General features: G+C 42.1%; 1 protein-coding gene across 2 annotated transcripts in view; it reads left to right on the top strand.

Moving 5' to 3' along the window:
- Positions 1-20,476, top strand: part of LOC121540386 (cAMP-dependent protein kinase catalytic subunit beta) — a 42,103-nt gene extending 21,627 nt beyond the window's left edge. For both annotated transcript variants that reach the window (XM_041849226.1, XM_041849225.1), the window contains 5 exons: positions 27-153; positions 15,242-15,337; positions 15,686-15,808; positions 15,991-16,155; positions 20,340-20,476. In XM_041849226.1, the coding sequence (XP_041705160.1) occupies positions 27-153; positions 15,242-15,337; positions 15,686-15,808; positions 15,991-16,155; positions 20,340-20,465 (637 nt within the window). In that variant the 3' untranslated portion in view covers positions 20,466-20,476. The remainder of the gene's footprint in view (positions 1-26; positions 154-15,241; positions 15,338-15,685; positions 15,809-15,990; positions 16,156-20,339) is intronic.
- Positions 20,477-20,705: the final 229 nt, after the last annotated feature.

The following is a 20,705-nucleotide window of genomic DNA, read 5'->3' as shown; positions in this document are numbered from 1 at the left end:
AACCTACATTTTCCTTCTGTCTTTAGTGAACATCACGCACGATTTTATGCAGGTCAGATAGTACTCACGTTTGAGTACCTCCACTCGCTAGACCTTATCTACAGAGACCTGAAGCCTGAAAACCTTCTCATTGATCACCAAGGGTACATCCAGGTACGGAAGCAGCATATCCAAAACAAAGCATATCCATATGTGTTAGCTATGAACTCTCATCTAAGACTTCTGTCTTGAGATTGAATAGCAAATATTGAGAGAGGTTAGTCATCAAATTACCATTACCAGTCTATGTAAATCTGCGCTATTCAAGTCTGTACCAGCTGAAGTAACTGTACCGCTATTATTTAGGAATGGAATGATTCACCTATATGCATCGTTCCCTGGTTCAAATGTTTAAGATGCGAGCGCATCGGTCTGCGAATCCCAAATCTATCTAACTGAAGCATGCATCGGTAAGAAAACTGATTCAAACATTATGAATCGCACTAACGTTTTTATATATATATATATATATATATATTACACACACACACACAGTGGGGAAAAAAAGTATTTAGTCAGCCACCAATTGTGCAAGTTCTCCCACTTAAAAAGATGAGAGAGGCCTGTAATTTTCATCATAGGTACACGTCAACTATGACAGACAAAATTAGAAAAAAAAATCCAGAAAATCACATTGTAGGATTTTTTATTTACATTTTTACATTTTTACATTTTAGTCATTTAGCAGACGCTCTTATCCAGAGCGACTTACAGTTAGTGAGTGCATACATATTTTTTTTTTATACTGGTCCCCCGAGGGAATCAAACCCACAACCCTGGCATTGCAAACGCCATGCTCTACCAACTGAGCTACACCCCTGCCGGCCATTCCCTCCCCTACCCTGGACGACGCTGGGCCAATTGTGCGCCGCCCCATTGGTCTCCCGGTCGCGGCCGGTTACGACAGAGCCTGGATTCGAACCAGGATCTCTAGTGACACAGCTTGCACTGCGCTGCAGTGCCTTAGACCACTGCGCCACTCGAGGACCCTTTATGAATTTATTTGCAAATTATGGTGGAAAATAAGTATTTGGTCAATAACAAAAGTTTCTCAATACTTTGTTATATACATTTACATTTACATTTTACATTTGGCAATGACACAGGTCAAACGTTTTCTGTAAGTCTTCACAAGGTTTTCACACACTGTTGCTGGTATTTTGGCCCATTCCTCCATGCAGATCTCCACTAGAGCAGTGATGTTTTGGGGCTGTCGCTGGGCAACACGGACTTTCAACTCCCTCCAAAGATTTTCTATGTGGTTGAGATCTGGAGACTGGCTAGGCCACTCCAGGACCTTGAAATGCTTCTTACGAAGCCACTCCTTCGTTGCCCGGGCGGTGTGTTTGGGATCATTGTCATGCTGAAAGACCCAGCCACGTTTCATCTTCAATTCCCTTGCTGATGGAAGGAGGTTTTCACTCAAAATCTCATGATACATGGCCCCATTCATTCTTTCCTTTACACGGATCAGTCGTCCTGGTCCCTTTGCAGAAAAACAGCCCCAAAGCATGATGTTTCCACCCCCATGCTTCACAGTAGGTATGGTGTTCTTTGGATGCAACTCAGCATTCTTTGTCCTCCAAACACGACGAGTTGAGTTTTTACCAAAAAAGTTCTATTTTGGTTTCATCTGACCATATGACATTCTCCCAATCCTCTTTTGGATCATCCAAATGCACTCTAGCAAACTTCAGACGGGCCTGGACATGTACTGGCTTAAGCAGGGGGACACGTCTGGCACTGCATGATTTGAGTCCCTGGCGGCGTAGTGTGTTACTGATGGTAGGCTTTGTTACTTTGGTCCCAGCTCTCTGCAGGTCATTCACTAGGTCCCCCCGTGTGGTTCTGGGATTTTTGCTCACCGTTCTTGTGATCATTTTGACCCCATGGGGTGAGATCTTGCATGGAGCCCCAGATCGAGGGAGATTATCAGTTGTCTTGTATGTCTTCCATTTCCTAATAATTGCTCCCACAGTTGATTTCTTCAAACCAAGCTGCTTACCTATTGCAGATTCAGTCTTCCCCAGCCTGGTGCAGGTCTACAATTTTGTTTCTGGTGTCCTTTGACAGCTCTTTGGTCTTGGCCATAGTGGAGTTTGGAGTGTGACTGTTTGAGGTTGTGGACAGGTGTCTTTTATACTGATAACAAGTTCAAACAGGTGCCATTAATACAGGTAACGATTGGAGGAAAGAGGAGCCTCTTAAAAAAGAAGTTACAGGTCTGTGAGAGCCAGAAATCTTGCTTGTTTGTAGGTGACCAAATACTTATTTTCCACCATCATTTGCAAATAAATTCATTAAAAATCCTACAATGTGATTTTCTGGATTATTTTTTCTCAATTTGTCTGTCATAGTTGACGTGTACCTATGATGAAAATTACAGGCCTCTCATCTTTTTAAGTGGGAGAACTTGCACAATTGGTGGCTGACTAAATACTTTTTTTCCCCACTGTATATATATATATATATATATATATATATATATATTATTATTATTATTATTTTATTTTAATTTTTTTGCCTTATTACGAAAATACCTCTAATCTGTTGTGACTGAATTGATGCAGCCTTTCCTTCAGCCTAAATAACTTTTATGCATGTAACTGCATATGACATTGATATCGAGTTTCCCGAGTGGTGCAGTGGTCTAAGGCACTGCATTGCAGTGCTAGCTGTGCCACTAGAGATCCTGGTTCGAATCCATGCTCTGTCTTAGCCGGCCCCGACCGGGAGACCCATGGGGCGGCGCACAATTGGCCCAGCGTCGTCTAGGGTAGGGGATGGAATGGCCGGCAGGGATGTAGCTCAGTTGGTAGAGCATGGCGTTTGCAACGCCAGGGTTGTGGGTTCGATTCCCACGGGGGGGCAGTATGAAAATAAAAAAATAATGTATGCATTCACTAACTGTAAGTCGCTCTGGATAAGAGCGTCTGCTAAATGACTTAAATGTAAATGAGATACAAGTCAGATAAATGTGCGCACAGAGACGCAGCTGCTCGCACCAACTAGAGGTATGCCTACCCTATCCCTGTCCTAATATCCGTAGGCTATATCTGCACGTCACCTTCAGCATTAAGATGTTTGTAAAATGGCTTTCGCAATATTAAATCATAGGCTTTATTAATTGCGGGACAACCAATGTCATTTGCTGGATCATTGTTATCAATTGCGCTGTAGGAAATGTGTATTTTACTGGCAGAGCTGTGTAGGCTTCCAGAGTGGACACAACTCACATCTTTCTGATTCCACATCTGACTGCTGATTGGGGGCTTTTCCATTGCCAGAGACACTACAAAATATTGGTGGAAGTTCTGCTTTAAAGGTACAATTTAACAGCAATAATGTTTGCGAGCCACACTGGTCGGAACGGGAGAAGAGAGCAGCTCTTCTACGTAAAGTTCCAAATGTGACCGACCACCTCGATTCGGTCTTATGTAGCAAAATTTGAAATTGTGTTTTTTACATTGGATAAAAGTAGAGACTCAGAGCTAGAAAATGGTACAGTGGGGAGAACAAGTATTTGATACACTGCCGATTTTGCAGGTTTTCCTACTTACAAAGCATGTAGAGGTCTGTAATTTTTATTATAGGTACACTTCAACTGTGAGAGACGGAATCTAAAACAAAAATCCAGAAAATCACATTGTATGATTTTTAAGTAATTAATTTGCATTTTATTGCATGACATAAGTATTTGATACATCAGAAAAGCAGAACAAAATTTTTGGTACAGAAACTTTGTTTGCAATTACAGAGATCATACATTTCCTGTAGGTCTTGACCAGGTTTGCACACACTGCAGCAGGGATCTTGGCCCTTCTCCAGATCCTTCAGGTTTCGGGGCTGTCGCTGGGCAATACGGACTTTCAGCTCCCTCCAAAGATGTTCTATTGGGTTCAGGTCTGGAGACTGGCTAGGCCACTCCAGGACCTTGAGATGCTTCTTACGGAGCCACTCCTTTGTTTCCCTGGCTGTGTGTTTCGGGTCGTTGTCATGCTGGAAGACCCAGCCACGACCCATCTTCAATGCTCTTACTGAGGGAAGGAGGTTGTTGGCCAAGATCTCGCGATACATGGCCCCATCCATCCTCCCCTCAATACGGTGCAGTCATCCTGTCCCCTTTGCAGAAAAACATCCCCAAAGAATGATGTTTCCACCTCCATGCTTCACGGTTGGGATGGTGTTCTTGGGGTTGTACTCATCCTTCTTCTTCCTCCAAACACGGCGAGTGGAGTTTAGACCAAAAAGCTCTATTTTTGTCTCATCAGACCACATGACCTTCTCCCATTCCTCCTCTGGATCATCCAGATGGTCATTGGCAAACTTCAGACGGGCCTGGACATGCGCTGGCTTGAGCAGGGGGACCTTGCGTGCGCTGCAGGATTTTAATCGATGACGCCGTAGTGTGTTACTAATGGTTTTCTTTGAGACTGTGGTCACAGCTCTCCTGCCGTGTAGTTCTGGGATGATCCCTCACCTTCCTCATGATCATTGATGCCCCACGAGGTGAGATCTTGCATGGAGCCCCAGACCGAGGGTGATTGACCGTCATCTTGAACTTCTTCCATTTTCTAATAATTGCTCCAACAGTTGTTGCCTTCTCACCAAGCTGCTTGCCTATTGTCCTGTAGCCCATCCCAGCCTTGTGCAGGTCTACAATTTTATCCTTGATGTCCTTACACAGCTCTCTGGTCTTGGCCATTGTGGAGAGGTTGGAGTCTGTTTGATTGAGTGTGTGGACAGGTGTCTTTTATACAGGGAACGAGTTCAAACAAGTGCAGTTAATACAGGTAATGAGTGGAGAACAGGAGGGCTTCTTAAAGAAAAACTAACAGGTCTGTGAGAGCCGGAATTCTTACTGGTTGGCAGGTGATCAAATACTTATGTCATGCAATAAAATGCAAATGAATTACTTAAAAATCATACAATGTGATTTTCTGGATTTTTGAGATTCCATCTCTCACAGTTGAAGTGTACCTATGATACAAATTACAGACCTCTACATGCTTTGTAAGTAGGAAAACCTGCACAATCGGCAGTGTATCAAATACTTGTTCTCCCCACTGTATATCATATATCATATTTTTTATTTTTTATTTATCATACTCTGCAGTTGAGGAACAATGGGAAAGTAATTCTGCTTTGAAAGTTGATAAACTTGTAACCTCACTTTTGAGAAAATGGACCTTGAATGTTTTGGTACACCTACTGGAGCGCTCATCTTTGTCTACACCCATTCAGCATTGTTCACACCCTCTTAAGCCTTAGCCCCACCCATCTCTTTAAGGATTCACATGTGAGGCCATGTGGTAAACACAGACTATATCAAATAAAATCTATGCTTATTTGTTACATGCACAGGATACAGGAGGTGAAAACAGTACAGTGAAGTGTTTACTTGCATGGTAGCAATATCAAAAACAGGAAGTGTCCCGATAATTTTTTAAAATAGATATTGTATCATTATTAGATGACGCTTACCCGACACACTTGTCTAAATTGATGGGTCATGTGAAGGAAATTCTATAACCACCCCCCAGCCACATCTACTAAGTGGATGGGTCACTATTGTCTAGACATGTACACATGTTCATGAAATACAATAGATGGCCGTGATCACCCCCAGACACACCTGGCTAATTTGATGGGTCATGTAATAATCCGGCCAAAGTGGAGTCTTTTGTTTAGACATGTAGCTAGCTAGGTAGCTATCTATCTTAACATTGAACCGGCATAATCCCAACTCCTACTAGTACTAGTACTACTACTACTGCCAATATAAACATTGTCATAGCTGTAGTACGAATCTGCAGGTAGCTAAAGCTAACAAACTAGGTTCAATGTTAGCTAGCTACAATTAGGCTATAACTAGCAATGCAAATGGTTATCTGATTCAAATAATATTACTACACAGATCATGCACGTAACGTTAGTTAGCCAGCAAGCTAAAGTTTGCTAGCTAACTAACAGTACGCTTTAACTTGCAATTAGACAAAATTTGAAACTTATATCTGAAAATGTAGCTAGACTCTTACCCGTATACATGGATGAACACTTCACGGCAGACTGGAACCATTTTAACCCTGTTTTGTTTGTAGCAACATCTTGTTTGGCAAGCGTTGTGTCAAGTCACTCTGGTTCACACTGAGCGTGGCGTGTGCAGAAAGTAGCCCATCACTTTTTCAAACTGATCTGTTGATAGGCTAGCGCCTGCTAAATTCAGGGCATCAATGTTGTTGACAAAAGTAGCAAATCTTTTGTAGTTCTCGATGGCTAACATTATATCTTTCAAAAACGGCGTGGTAGTAAGGACTGTCAACACATTGAATAGCTCACGTTATAGACAGAAGCATGCTACATGGCAGACCAATCCAAACTCATCTCCCGGCATGTCCAGCCCATCCATTATCTCAGCCAATCATGGCTAGCGGGAAGGTTCCTGTCTTTTTCCGTGGCTAAACCAACTAGGCTTGTAATTTTAACAATTTAATTCGTATTTATGGATGGAATACAAGTTTGTTATTAAGGTACATGAACGTTCACATGTTCCAGAAGGCCTTTCTGCCAAAAACGCACTTTGCAAAAAAAAAAATATATGTTTACATTCAAATGCCTGTCCTGTGAAGTTGTGACGTGCGACATACGCCTAGTTTCTTGGAACGAGTCACAAATTGTCAAAACAATTAGCTTTTGAGACGGGGGTGAAATCCAAAGCTGTGTTCTTTTAATTGGCTATGTATGTCATAGCTATTTTCTTAAGATAAATATTGACATACAGTGCCTTTAGAAAGTATTCATATCTTGACTTATTCCACATTTTGTTGTTAGTCTGAATTTTGAAATGGATTATAATGACAGTGAAACAAGTTTTTCAAATATTTAGATTTTTTTTAGGTGGAAAATGAAATAGACATATCTAATTTACATAAGTAGTCACACCCCTGAGTCAATACATGTTAGAATCACTTTTGGCAGTGATTACAGTTGCGAGTCTTTCTGGGTAGGTCACTGAGAGCTTTGCACACCTGGATTGTACAATATTTGCACATTTTATTATTTTTGAAATTCTTCAAGCTCTATCAAATTGGTTGTTGATCATTGCTAGACAACCATTTTCAAGTCTTGCCATAGATTTTCAAGCAGATGAAAGTCAAAACTGTAACTCTCCCACTGAGGAACATTCACTGTATTCTTGGTAAACAACTCCAATGTATGCACTCACTAACTGTAAGTCGCTGTGGATAAGATTGTCTGCTAAATTACTAAAATTTAAATGTAAATTTGGTCTTGTGTTTTAGGATTTTGTCTTGCTGAAAGGTGAATTAATCTCCCAGTGTCTGGTGGAAAGCTGACTAAACCAGGTTTTCCTCTAGGATTTTGCCTGTGCTTATCTCCATTCAGTAGATTTTTTTTATCCTGAAAAACTCCCCAGTCCTTAACGATTACAAGCATACCCATAACATGATGCAGCCACCACCACCGCAAACAGAATGCATGTTTTTGAATATTCTTATTCTGTACAGGTTTCCTTTTCACTCTGTCAAATAGGTTAGTATTGTGGCGTAACTACAAAATTATTCATCCATCCTCAGTTTTGCCCCTATCACAGCCGTTAAACTCTGTTTTAAAGTCACCATTGGCCTCATGGTAAAATCCCTGAGCGGTTTCCTTCCTCTCCGGCAACTGAGTTATTAGTGACTGAAGACGTGTATCCACGCCAGCCTAGGACTTCCATATCCGGCTTCATCACCTGCGGGATCGTCTGAAACTGTGGGTTTGCACAACCAAAGAATTTCTGCATGAACTGTCAGAAGCCGGCTCAGGGAAGCTCGTCTGTGTGCTCCTCATTCTGACCTGACTGCAGTTCAGCATCGTAACCGATTTCAGTGGGCAAATGGTCACCTTCGATGGCCACTGGCAAGCTGGAGAAGTGTGCTCTTCACGGATGAATCCCGGTTTCAACTGTACCGGGCAGATGGCAGACCACGTATGGCGTCATGTGGGCTAGGGGTTTGCTAATGTCAACGTTGTGAACAGAGTGCCCCACTGTGGGGTTATGGTATGGGCAGGCATAAGCTACAGACAATGAACTCAATTGCATTTTGTCGACGGCAATTTGAATGCACAACGATACCGTGACGAGATCCTGAGGCCCATTGTCGTGCCATTTATTCGCCACCATCACCTCATGTTTCAGCATGATAATGCACGGCCCCATGGTGCAAGGATCTGTACACAATTCCTTGAAGCTGAAAATGTCCCAGTTCTTCCATGTCCTGCATATTCACCAGACATGTCACCCATTGAGCATGTTAGGGATGATCGGCGTGTTCCAGTTCCCGCCAATATCCAGCAACTTCACACAGCCATTGAAGAGGAGTGGGACAACATTACACAGGCCACAATCAACAGCCTGATCAACTTTATGAGAAGGAGATGTGTCACGCTGCATGAGGCATATGGTGGTCACACCAGATACTGACTGGTTTTCTGATCCACGCCCCTACCGTTTTTTAAAGGTATCTGTGACCAACAGATGCATATCTGTATTCCCAGTCGTGAAATCCATAGATTAGGGCCTAATGAGTTTATTTCAATTGACTGGTTTCTTTATATGAACTGTAACCCAGTAAAATATTTTAAATTATTGAATTTTGCATTGATATTTTTGTTCAGTGTAATAACTTCACCATGCTTAAAGGGATATTCAATGTCTTTTTTTTTTTTTTTACCCATCTACCTTCGTTGCGAAGCATTGAAAAACCTCCCTGGTCTTTGTGGTTGAATATGTGTTTGAAATGCACTGCTCCACTGAGTGATTTTACAGATAATTATATGTGTGGGTACAGAGATGAGGTAGTCATTAAAAAATCATGTTAAACACTATTATTGCACACAGAGTGAGGCAATGCAACTTATGTGACTTGTTAACACCCTAGAGTTGATTGATGCACCGGTGCGTCAATGTAAGTAACATAATGAAAAATCCCCATCAAAATATGTCAGTTTAAGTTAGAGATGTTTTGCTTTACATTGGAGATGTTTTTCTCAATCCACCTCATCCATCGATGTCGCACTTCTGCATCTGCGGTGAAAGGTGGCAGAGCTAGAGCAGTATTTGTCAGACCATGAGACATCCCGAAAATCGGTCTTCTTACGAAAACATCTGGCCAACAAACAATTATTTGGTCTACAAACCACTATGGAAAGGGGAGACTCTCACGAACACGATGGTGGTCTCCGTTTTGCTTTACAACCCCCACAAGTGTCAGGGACTTCTCTGAAGTCTGTACAGTCGATGTGCCAATTTTGTTTTGTAGCATCCAAACTGTTTGGCCTACTTTGGCCTACAAACAATTATTTGGCCTTCAAACCCCACTGTGGAAAGGGGAGATGCTCTATGACCCCCACAAGTGTCACGGGACTACTCTGAAGGTCCAGGCTCTGTCGTAGCCGGCCACGACCGGGAGACCCATGGGGCGGCGCACAATTGGTCCAGCGTCGTCCAGGGTAGGGGAGGGAATGGCCGGCAGGGATGTAGCTCAGTTGGTAGAGCATGGCGTTTGCAACGGTAGGGTTGTGGGTTCGATTCCCACGGGGCCAGTATGAAAAAAATTCTAAATAATAATAATAAAAAGAATGTATGCACTCACTAACCGTAAGTCGCTCTGGATAAGAGCGTCTGCTAAATGACTTAAATGTAAGGTAACAGGTATGGAGGTACTTTTGTGCCTACCCAAAAATGTGTTCAATATGTGTAAAAAAATATTAGGACAGAAACTTCAAAACCTTATTCCTTATTTTTTTTATTTTTTTTGCCATTTATTGATGTATTATTACTATGGGCCAAATTCTGTATTTTATCGCATACTTTTTAAATATATTTTTGGGGATACCTTAAGGGGTCCTACAATTCCAAATAAGGTAGTATAACCCCCCCCATTTTAATCAAACATTTAATATAGTCTCAAAATTGACTATAAAGTGTAAATAGGATAATTTTGGTCAGTCTCGTGTCAAAATTAGTAAATTTAAGGTTGGTTTTGGATTACAATTAGTTCAACAGATCATGCCCCCTTTTGCCAAGCTACACTTGCAAATCGCCCCTCCACCCACTTCGCTTCCCTTCATTGAATGGGGCTCCGTTGTTTCATCGCCCCCAACGTGTTCAAAGAATCACAGCCGTTTGAGACTGAAAAGCCCTGTACGGATTGACCATGCAATGCATGCTTCCAGCAGGATGCACAGCCAAAAACTATGGTTTGCATACCCTGCCAAAGGACCATATCATGGTGAGTATACCGGTAGCTAGACCATATGTATCTGGTTATGTATATTTTGATAATCATTATCACTATCATTGCTAGCATAGTTGACGTTAGCTAGCTACCTACCAACTAGCTAGCTAATGTTAGCCAATCTAAATAGAACTCGGATTTGGCTTGGGGAAAAACGCTAACATTTTCAGAAGAATGCAAATAATTAGTAGGAACACATTTTGTCATGATTGTGATGTCACCAGATTGATTTTAGATGCAGCATAACTTTAGCTAACTAAGATTGAGGGAACCACTGTAGCGTTAACTTTGCTAGTAACAGTAATGGCAACATTGCCATCTCTCTAAAGTAAATTTGACGACGTCATAATATGGCAAAGTTTTTTGCCTACTTTAGCATTGTCATATTTCGATGCCACTTTTAAGTTAGTGTCATTTAGACTAAACAGTCACATTAGCCTCTGAGCTGCAACCCATGTCTAGGGCACAAATAGATATTGGATGCTGCTATGGTGGTGCTAGCTAACTCATGTCTGACAGTGTACTAATAAGGTTTTTCAGTCCCAGGGTCCCAATTTGTGACAAGCTTGGAGGGGACTATGGTGTTGAACGCTGAGGTGTAGTCAATGAACAGCATTCTCACATAGGTATTCCTCTTATCTAGGTGGATGAGGACAGTGTGGAGTTCAATTGAGATTGCATTGTCTATGGATCTGTTGGGGCGGTAGGCAAAGTGGAGTGGGTCTGGGATGATGGAGTTGATGTGTGCCATAACCAGCCTTTCTGTCCTGAATTTGTGTAAATTTTTAACACCATATAAAGGTTAAATGTATTGTTTGGCTGGAACAACCAATAATCAACACAGCAGGTTGTCCTATCCCCTTGAGGCCTTTGTCTTATGCTTTAATGTCCATACATTTTCCCTCTTATGAATAAAGTTCTCAAGAAATGATAATTGGGTCAGTGCCAATGGAGTTTTTTGGGACAATAATGTCCTCTTTCAGGCAAGATGGATGTCATATTGTACAATAATTGTCTCCCCTTTCCGTAGGCCTAGATTAGACAGTTGCGTTCAAGAAGAGGTCATTTTTATTGATCTGTTTGTGTGTCAGCAGAGTAGGCCTAGGCAACCCTGTGATTTGTCGTATTAAAAAAGATTCTGTCTCCAGCCATATAAAGTGTAGTAGAATTGCATGTAGTGCTGAGCAATTAGTGCTTTTTGAGGTCGTTTCGGTTCTATTATTATTTTTAACATTAAATGCACTATGTGGGTTGAATGCTGTAACAACACAGAATAAAACAATTAATAAAAGTCCCATGATGGTAGTGAATACCCATTACTGCTTATCACTTATTAACCATAATTCATTCACGTAACGTTACTTTAATAAAATACTGTATTTCAGTTGTGTATATTACATGTTTTATTTGATGACTTTATTTCATTCCAAGTCATCTCATCTCTATAGAGCTGCTGCCTATGCTGTCTGAAAAAATCACTATTCCAGTAGTTCTTCAAAGTAAATAAGGCATACTTTTATAACTGCTGAATACCAACTATCAATCACTTAGATCATGTATTTCCAGATGGATATCTTGCGAAGCAACTGCTCTCTATCCCTCTCGATCGTGCATTCTTCTCTCATCTTTCAGTTTCTGCCCAGACTGGACAAGTAGGCACGCATTGGATTATGGTCATTGTAATTAATTACCACATTTCCTATGCTAAACTATATAGAATATAAGCCTGTTGGAAACTACAACTCCCTACTACATGACACAGTTCGGGCTTGATCTGATTTATCTCTAGAGAAACTGCACATTGGGCTCACAGAAAGAAAACGAACTAAATGGAATTCTAATAATTGAACCGACGTCGGTCAATTAGTTGTTTAAAAACCGAAAACGAACAAACATTTTTGTTAAGCACTCAGCACTGTTCACAGATGCATGAGATGCAAAGAGACCTGGCACTCAACACATCCACAATGCGGTGATTACTAATAATACAGTACAGCACAAATGTCCAGTAATAACAACACCCTTTTCATTCCATGTGTCACTGATGAACTCTGCCTATTTCTACAGATGGACTGAAGATTATTTTGCCAGACGGCAGCCTCAGTCATTTGATGGGGAGACCATAATTGGGTAGGTTTTATCTGTCCTGTTAAAATTTCAACATAGTACCTGTTTGTGCCAGAGATTACCTATCCTAACTGTCATTGGTAATAGTACAGTGACTATGTCTGTATGTGTTCGCAGAAACAAAAATGGAGCCAGCACATGGAGACTGGCAAGATGATGTGATGAAGTCCAGACAGACGGGCTTGACACTGTGATGTCTCTGAATGGAGAGAGAGACCTGGCACTCGGCATTAAAATGTTGCTAGACACAACTTTTACTTGTATTGTCTTTTTTTATTATTGAATTGAGTGGTATCAGTCAGTATGGGAGGGGGAAACACTGTGTATTCTGCACCAGGATCAGGGGAACTCCTGTTGTATACGGGACACCACACAGGAAGGTATGACCACTCTGACATGTTTGCCAAGGTAGCCCCATTACCACCAGACAAAATGCCGATAGGCACAGTATCTGTATCGGCTGGGAATGAAAATGAAAGGTGAAAGGTGCACATTGTTATATTAGCAGAACACTGTTGTTATGGTATTATGTAATGGATTGTTTATTCTACATGGACCTGTTACTACATTTGAAAGTTATCAAAACACTTGGTTTAGAATATGTACACTACCAGTCAAATGTAGTCAAGGGTTTTTCTTTATTTTTATTATTTTTTACATTGTAGAATAATAGTGAAGACATCAAAACTATGAAATAACACATGGAAGTAACCATGTAGTAACCAAAAAAGTGTTAAGCAAATCAAAATATATTTTATATTTGAGATTCTTCAAATAGCCACCCCTTGCCTTTGACAGCTTTGCACATTCTTGGCATTCTCTCAACCAGCTTCATGAGGTAGTCACCTGGAATGAATTTCAATTAACAGGTGTGCCTTCTTAAAAGTTAATTTGTGGAATTTCTTTCCTCCTTAATGCGTTTGAGCCAATCAGTTGTGTTGTGACAAGGTGGGGGGTATACAGAAGATAGCCCTATTTGGTAAAAGACCAAGTCCATATTATGGCAAGAACAACTCAATTAAGCAAAGATAATTTACAGTCCATCATTACTTTTAGACATGAAGGTCAGTCAATTCGGAACATTTCAAGAACGTTTCTTCAAGTGCAGTCACAAAAACCATCAAGCGCTATGATGAAACTGGCTCTCATGAGCCAGGGTTGTGGGTTCGATTCCCACGGGGGGCCAGTATGAAGAAATGTATGCACTCACGAACTGTAAGTCGCTCTGGATAAGAGCGTCTGCTAAATGACTAAAATGTAAAAGTGAATGGAAGACCCAGAGTTACCTCTGCTGCAGGGGATACGTTCATTAGAGTTACCAGCCTCAGAAATTGCAGCCCAAATTAATGCTTCAGAGTTCAAGTCACAGACACATCTCAACATCAACTGTTCAGAGGGGACTGTGTGAATCAGGCCTTCATGTTCGAATTGCTGCAAAGAAACCACTACTAAAGGACAACAATAATAAGAAGAGACCTGCTTGTGCCAAGAAACACGAGCAATGGACATTAAACCGGTGGCAATTTGTCCTTTGGTCTGGAGTCCAAATTAGAGATTTTTGGTTCCAACCGCCGTGTCTTTGTGAGACGCGGTGTGGGTGAACGGATGATCTCTGCATGTGTAGTTTCCACCTTAAAGCATGGAGGAGGAGGTGTTATGGTGTGGGGGTGCTTTTCTGGTGTCAGTGATTTATTTAGAATTCAAGGCACACTTAACGAGCATGGCTACCACAGCATTTTGCAGTGATACGCCAGTCCCACTAAGCCCAAACAAGATGGGATATCATTTGTTTTTCAACAGGACAATGACCCACCACACCTCCAGGCTGTGTAAGGGCTATTTTACCAAGAAGGAGAGTGATGGAGTGCTGCATCAGATGACCTGGCCTCCACAATCCCCCGACCTCAACCCAATTGAGATGGTTTGGGACGAGTCGGACGGCAGGATGAAGGAAAGCAGCCAACAAGTGCTCAGCATATGTGGGAACTCCTTCAAGACTGTTGGAAAAGCATTCCAGGTAAAGCTGGTTGAGAGAATGCCAAGAGTGTACAAAGCTGTCATCAAGGCAAAGGGTGGCTATTTGAAGAATCTCTTGATTTGTTTAACACTTTTGGTTACTACATGATTCCATATGTGTTATTTCATAGTTTTGATGTCTTCACTGTTATTCTTCAATGTAGAAAATAGTACAAATTAAAGAAAAACCCTTGAATGAGTAGGTGTGTACAAACTTTTGACTGGTACTGTACATAAATTCAGGAATTGCATTCTTCTCATATTACTCTGTAGGCTACTGACGTATTCAAAGCTTCCTCCGGCATCTCACCAAACATCTGCCTGTAGTTTTTGAACTAAACCTGCAGGAGGTTTGTTTGTTGTGATTGAGTGGGGGGAAACAGTTGCGGGCAAGGTACTGACCGATGCGTGTGTCTTAGTGGTGGCAAGGACACACCCAAAGAACACCCACATTAAACCACACCCCCAAGCCAACTCACGTTTGGCTTCTGTCTTGGCCACCAGCATTTCTTTGAGGAGCATGCCAAAAAACAATGCCAAATTAGCGGGTGCAGTTCCCCTTTAATTTAGAATGGAAAATGAATGTGTGTGTGCAACAATTGTTCGTTCCACTAATCGAGTCGTTTCAAACTAATAGTATCGTTCTTGTATCGTATCGGAGCCCATGTGTCTAGATGAGTATTGAATCGTGCTTGTAAGACAGATGCACATCCCAAATATTATTGCATTGGTCTAATGCACTTGTCGCTCCATTTCAGGTCACAGACTTTGGCTTTGCCAAAAGAGTAAAAGGCAGGACCTGGACATTGTGTGGAACTCCAGAGTACTTGGCACCGGAGATCATCCTCAGCAAGGTGGGTCCTCCTGTACAATTTAGTGCTCTGTACATAGTGTGTGTTTGCAAACTAGGTCTGATTTGTAGATTTGAACTGGTTGCCAGTGTTGCTTGCACAGTATGTGCGAAGCAAATCATTCAAGATGATTGTTTTCTATTCCATTCCACTGTACATTTACATTTACATTTTTGTCATTTAGCAGACGCTCTTATCCAGAGCGACTTACAGGAGCAATTAGGGTTAAGTGCCTTGCTCAAGGGCACATCGACAGAATTTTCACCTAGTCGGCTCGGGGATTAGAACCAGCGACCTTTCGGTTACTGGCACAACGCTCTTAACCACTAAGCTACCTGCTTACTCCGATAGGGCTACAACAAAGCTGTGGACTGGTGGGCACTGGGAGTCCTGATCTACGAGATGGCTGCCGGGTACCCTCCGTTCTTCGCCGATCAGCCAATCCAGATCTACGAGAAGATTGTGTCTGGCAAGGTAGGCAGGGCCCCTCCGGTCAAAAATGACAAAAACTAGCTGTCGGCCTATGTGGTGTCACTAGATGTTCTGGTCATTTGCCAACCTTGCTGTGCATGTTTCTATCATTCCCAGTGACTTTTACGCATATTTTAACATTACGTTTCCACAGTTAAAACTCAAACCCCTCTCCTGTGTTCTAGGTACGATTCCCTTCCCACTTCAGCTCTGACTTGAAAGACCTGCTGAGGAACCTGCTCCAGGTGGACCTGACGAAGCGCTATGGCAACCTGAAGAACGGGGTGAATGACATCAAGAACCACAAGTGGTTCGCCACAACGGATTGGATCGCCACCTACGAGAGGAAGGTACGTCCCGAATTAAGTTTTAACAGTGTGGAGTAAACATTGTTGGTTTAGAACAGTAAACAACAGATTTTAAAAACTAGGTAACGCATCAAGTATCTACAGAAAGATTAACATTCCAGGGCCCGGTTTCCCAAAAACATCTTAACTCTTGTGGAAATTGACCTACGGTGCATTCGGAAAGTATTCAGACCCCTTGAATTTTTCCACATTTTGTTATGTTACAGCCTTTATTCTAAAATGGATTCAATGCTAATTTTTCCTCATCAATCTACACACAATACCCCATAATGACAAAGCGAAAACAGGTTTTTAGAAATGTTTGCAGATATACCTTATTTACATAAGTATTCAGACCCTTTGCTATGAGACTTGAAATTGAGCTCAGGTGCATCCTGTTTCCATTGATCATCCTTGATGTTTCTACAACTTGACTGGAGTCCACCTGTGGTAAATTCAATTGATTGGACATGATTTGGAAAGGCACACACCTGTCTATATAAGGTCCTACAGTTGACAGTGCATGTCAGAGCAAAAACCAAGCCATGAGGTCGAAAGAATTGTCCATAGAGCTCCGAGACAGGATTGTGTCGAGGCACAGATCTGGGGAAGGGTACCAAAACATTTATGCAGCATTGAAGGACCCCAAGAACACAGTGGCCTCAATCATTCTTAAATGGAAGAAGTTTGGAACCACCAAGACTCTTCCTAGTGCTGGCCGCCCAGCCAATCTGAGCAATCAGGGGAGAAGGGCCTTGGTCATGGAGGTGACCAAGAACCCAATGGTCACGTTGACAGAGCTTCATAGTTCCTCTGTGGAGATGGGAGAACCTTCCAGAAGGACAACCATCTCTGCAGCACTCCACTAATCAGGCCTTTAGGTAGTGGCCAGACGGAAGCCACTCTTCAGTAAAAGACACATGACAGCCCGCTTGGAGTTTGCCAAAAGGCACCTAAAGGACTCTCAGACCATTAGAAACAAGATTTTCTGGTCTGATGAAACCAAGATCGAACTCTTTGGCCTGAATGCCAAGCGTCATGTCTGGAGGAAACCTGGCACAATCCCTAGCATGGTGGTGGCAGCATCATGATATGGGGATGTGTTTTTTCAGCGGCAGGGACTCGGAGACTAGTCAGGATCGAGGAAAAGATGAACGGAGCTTAGACTGGGGCGAAGGTTCACCTTCCAACAGGACAATGACCTTAAGCACACAGCCAAGACAACGCAGGAGTGGCTTCGGGACAAGTCTCTGAATGTCCTTGAGTTGCCCAGCCAGAGCCTGTACTTGAACCCGATCAAACATCTCTGGAGAGACCTGAAAATAGCTGTGTAGCGACGCTCCCCATCCAACCTGACAGAGCTTGAGAGGATCTGCAGAGAAGAACGGCAGAAACTCCCCAAATTCAGGTGTGCCAAGTTTGTAGCGTCATACCAAACAAGCCTAGAGTCTGTAATAACTGCCAAAGGTGCTTCCACAAAGTACTGAATAAAGGGTCTGAATACTTATGTAAGTGTGATATTTCTGTTTTTTCTTTTTAATACATTTGCAAAAAAAACAACGGTTTTTGCTTTGTCATTATGGGGTATTGTATGTAGATTGGTGAGGGGTGGGGGGAAACAATTTAATCAATTTTAGAATAAGGCTGTAACGTAACAAAATGTGGAAACTGAATACTTTCCGAATGCTCTCTATATGGATAGCACTAAATTGAAATGTTTCTTACAGAAGACATGAAAATGCATAACCATGGTAGCAATTGAAATGGAACAGTTTGGAGATAATGGGAAAATTATTCGACCAATGGTGAGTACACAAAAGTTCACAAGACTGAATCCAAGTATTTCACTGTGGATTTTATGTGAATTTTACATTTACTGTACTTTTCGCTGCATTTGTTGATAACAAAATCTGAAAATACTCTGGATACGTTCACTAACATGATAAGACTCTTCCTAGAAAATGTGGGGTAGGTGCAACGTAATACAAAAAAATGAGTGAGAGGACTAATTGGTGTCTCCAAGTGGCCACACCTCTCCAAAATGTGTGCAGTTCCTAAGCAATTTCAATGCACTTTTATGACTCGAAGAGACTTCAACTATAAGGTACTTTTCTTTAGCTCTCCTAGCTGTGCCGTTGAGGAACTCGAGCATCCCCGCTGTCACACAATTACTCTTGTTGTTTACACAATCTAAAAACAGTCCATTATAAGTCACAAACTGTGTCAGGTGGGCATGATTTGAAAGTTTGTTCTATTGCCAACATGACTAGCTAAATTATAAAATACGATGTTAGTGTTAGGCTTTCACAAGGCAATTCAGAGAAACAGATCGTAATTTTGGTGCTCATAGAAAGGAGCCATGAGTGCATTCAGGTGCGTGTGCCGCACCAAATTTTCTTCAGAATAAACAACAACATCTTGTAACTGTACATCAAACATAGTGATCATAAACGTTGACATTGTTTATGAAATGAGTTTTGTGATTTGGAAATGTGAAGTGCACATTTGGACTCAAGGGTGATTGGCTTGCTTGTATGACATCAAAGCGGTATTTATTATCATCCTCAACGTCTCATCTTTGAAAATAGGATGTCTTCTTAATTTACAGAGTCAGGAAACGTCTTGTTGCGCACAGTGCAAGTTCAGAACGTCTGTCAGTCAAAACCTATACAGCTCTGTGACGTGCAGAGCCAAAGCTCTGACGTCATATATATAGCATGTTACTGTACAGCCACAACGTTCCAATTTAGGCTCTTATTAGTGCCCACATCTGCCATTTTCAACCCGTATATAGGTACGAGTGGAAAGGGTTAAGGCTAAGTTCATTGCTAGAACCTTCATAGGAGTATCTTTAAATCTCAGAGCTTCCCAAAACCATCGTTACTAAATTTGCACAGCTAAGTGCGTTGTTGGATGTGTTTTTTCCCTACCTTTATACACAGAAGATCTCTGGTAAACATAGAACCAAAATGATTTATACGTCTCTCTGTAACCGCCATCACCTCATGTTTCAGCATGATAATGCACAGCTCCATGTCGCAAGGATCTGTACACAATTCCTGGAAGCTGAAAATGTCTGTTCTTCCATGGCCTGCATACTCACCGGACATGTCACCCATTGAGCATGTTTGGGATGCTCTGGATCGACCTGTACGACAGAGCGTTCCAGTTCCCGCCAATATCCAGCAACTTCACACAGCCATTGAAGAGGAGTGGGACAACATTCCACAGACCACAATCAACAGCCTGATCAACTCTATGCGAAGGAGATGTGTCGCGCTGCATGAGGCAAATGGTGGTCACACAAGATACTGACTGGTTTTCCGATCCATGCCCCTACCTTTTTTTTAAATGGTATCTGTGACCAACAGATGCATATCAGTATTCCCAGTCGTGAAATCCGTAGATTAGGGCCTAATGAATTTAGGGAATTAGACAGGTGCACCTTGTGCTGGGGACAATAAAAGGCCACTCTAAATGTGCAGTTTTGTCACACAACACAATGCCACAGATGTCTCAAGTTTTGAGGGAACGTGCAATTGGTATGCTGACTGCAGGAATGTCCCCCAGAGCTGTTGCCAGAGAATGCAATGTTAATTTCTCTACCATAAACCGCCTTCAACATCGTTTTAGAGAATTTGGCAGTACGTCCAACCGGCCTCACAACCGCAGACCACGTATAACCACGCCAGCCGAGGACCTCCACATCCGGCTTCTTCACCTGTGGGATTGTCTGAGACCAGCCACCAGGACAGCTGATGAAGCTGAGGAGTATTTCTGATTCTGATAGGTTTTGTATGGCTCTCCAGTGGGTGAGCCTGGCTCCCAAGTGGGAGGGACTATGCCCTCCCAGGCCCACCCATGACTGCGCCCCTGCTCAGTCATGTAAAATCCATAGATTAGGGCCTAATTTATTTATTTCAGTTGACTGATTTCCTTATATGAACTGTAACAATAAAATATTTGAAATTGTTGCATGTTGCGTTTTGATATTTGTGTTCAGTATACATGTGTTTATAAAATGTTTCCAAGGCTTGTAGGAAGAAGGAATGTTGGGGGAGTTCAGTGCTTTCCCCTCTAACCCCATCATCAAAATAGATGAATTGCCTTTGCCAAATAAACAAAGTGCAGCTGTTATGAATGTATTGTGGTCTTCACTCCCACACTGTTGTCCTCTTGCTTTTCAGGTGGAGGCTCCCTTTATACCAAAGTGCAGAGGACCAGGAGACACGAGCAACTTTGACGACTACGAAGAGGAGGACGTCCGTGTGTCCGACACAGAAAAGTGTGCGAAAGAGTTTTCCGAATTCTAGCAGGGGGTGGGGGGGGGGGGGGGGCTCACATGCATTGGGATTTTTCCACTCGGTTGAGGGTGGAGCTGAGACCATTACATGTTCAAAATAATTGCCTAGTTCCTTCATTCCACAAGGTTGAACATGGTCCTCCTCGCGTGCAGTTAGCACTAAACTTAAAATACACAGCCACATTATGCAGACACCCTCGTGCTGCGACACAAAAATACTAGACCATGTTCTTATCATTTGTTTCCTCTT

This window comes from Coregonus clupeaformis, chromosome 26, assembly GCF_020615455.1.
Source record: "Coregonus clupeaformis isolate EN_2021a chromosome 26, ASM2061545v1, whole genome shotgun sequence".
Taxonomy (NCBI): Eukaryota; Metazoa; Chordata; class Actinopteri; order Salmoniformes; family Salmonidae; genus Coregonus; species Coregonus clupeaformis.
The sequence above is the reverse complement of the archived record's forward strand: the minus strand, read 5'-3'. Positions and strand labels throughout refer to the sequence as shown.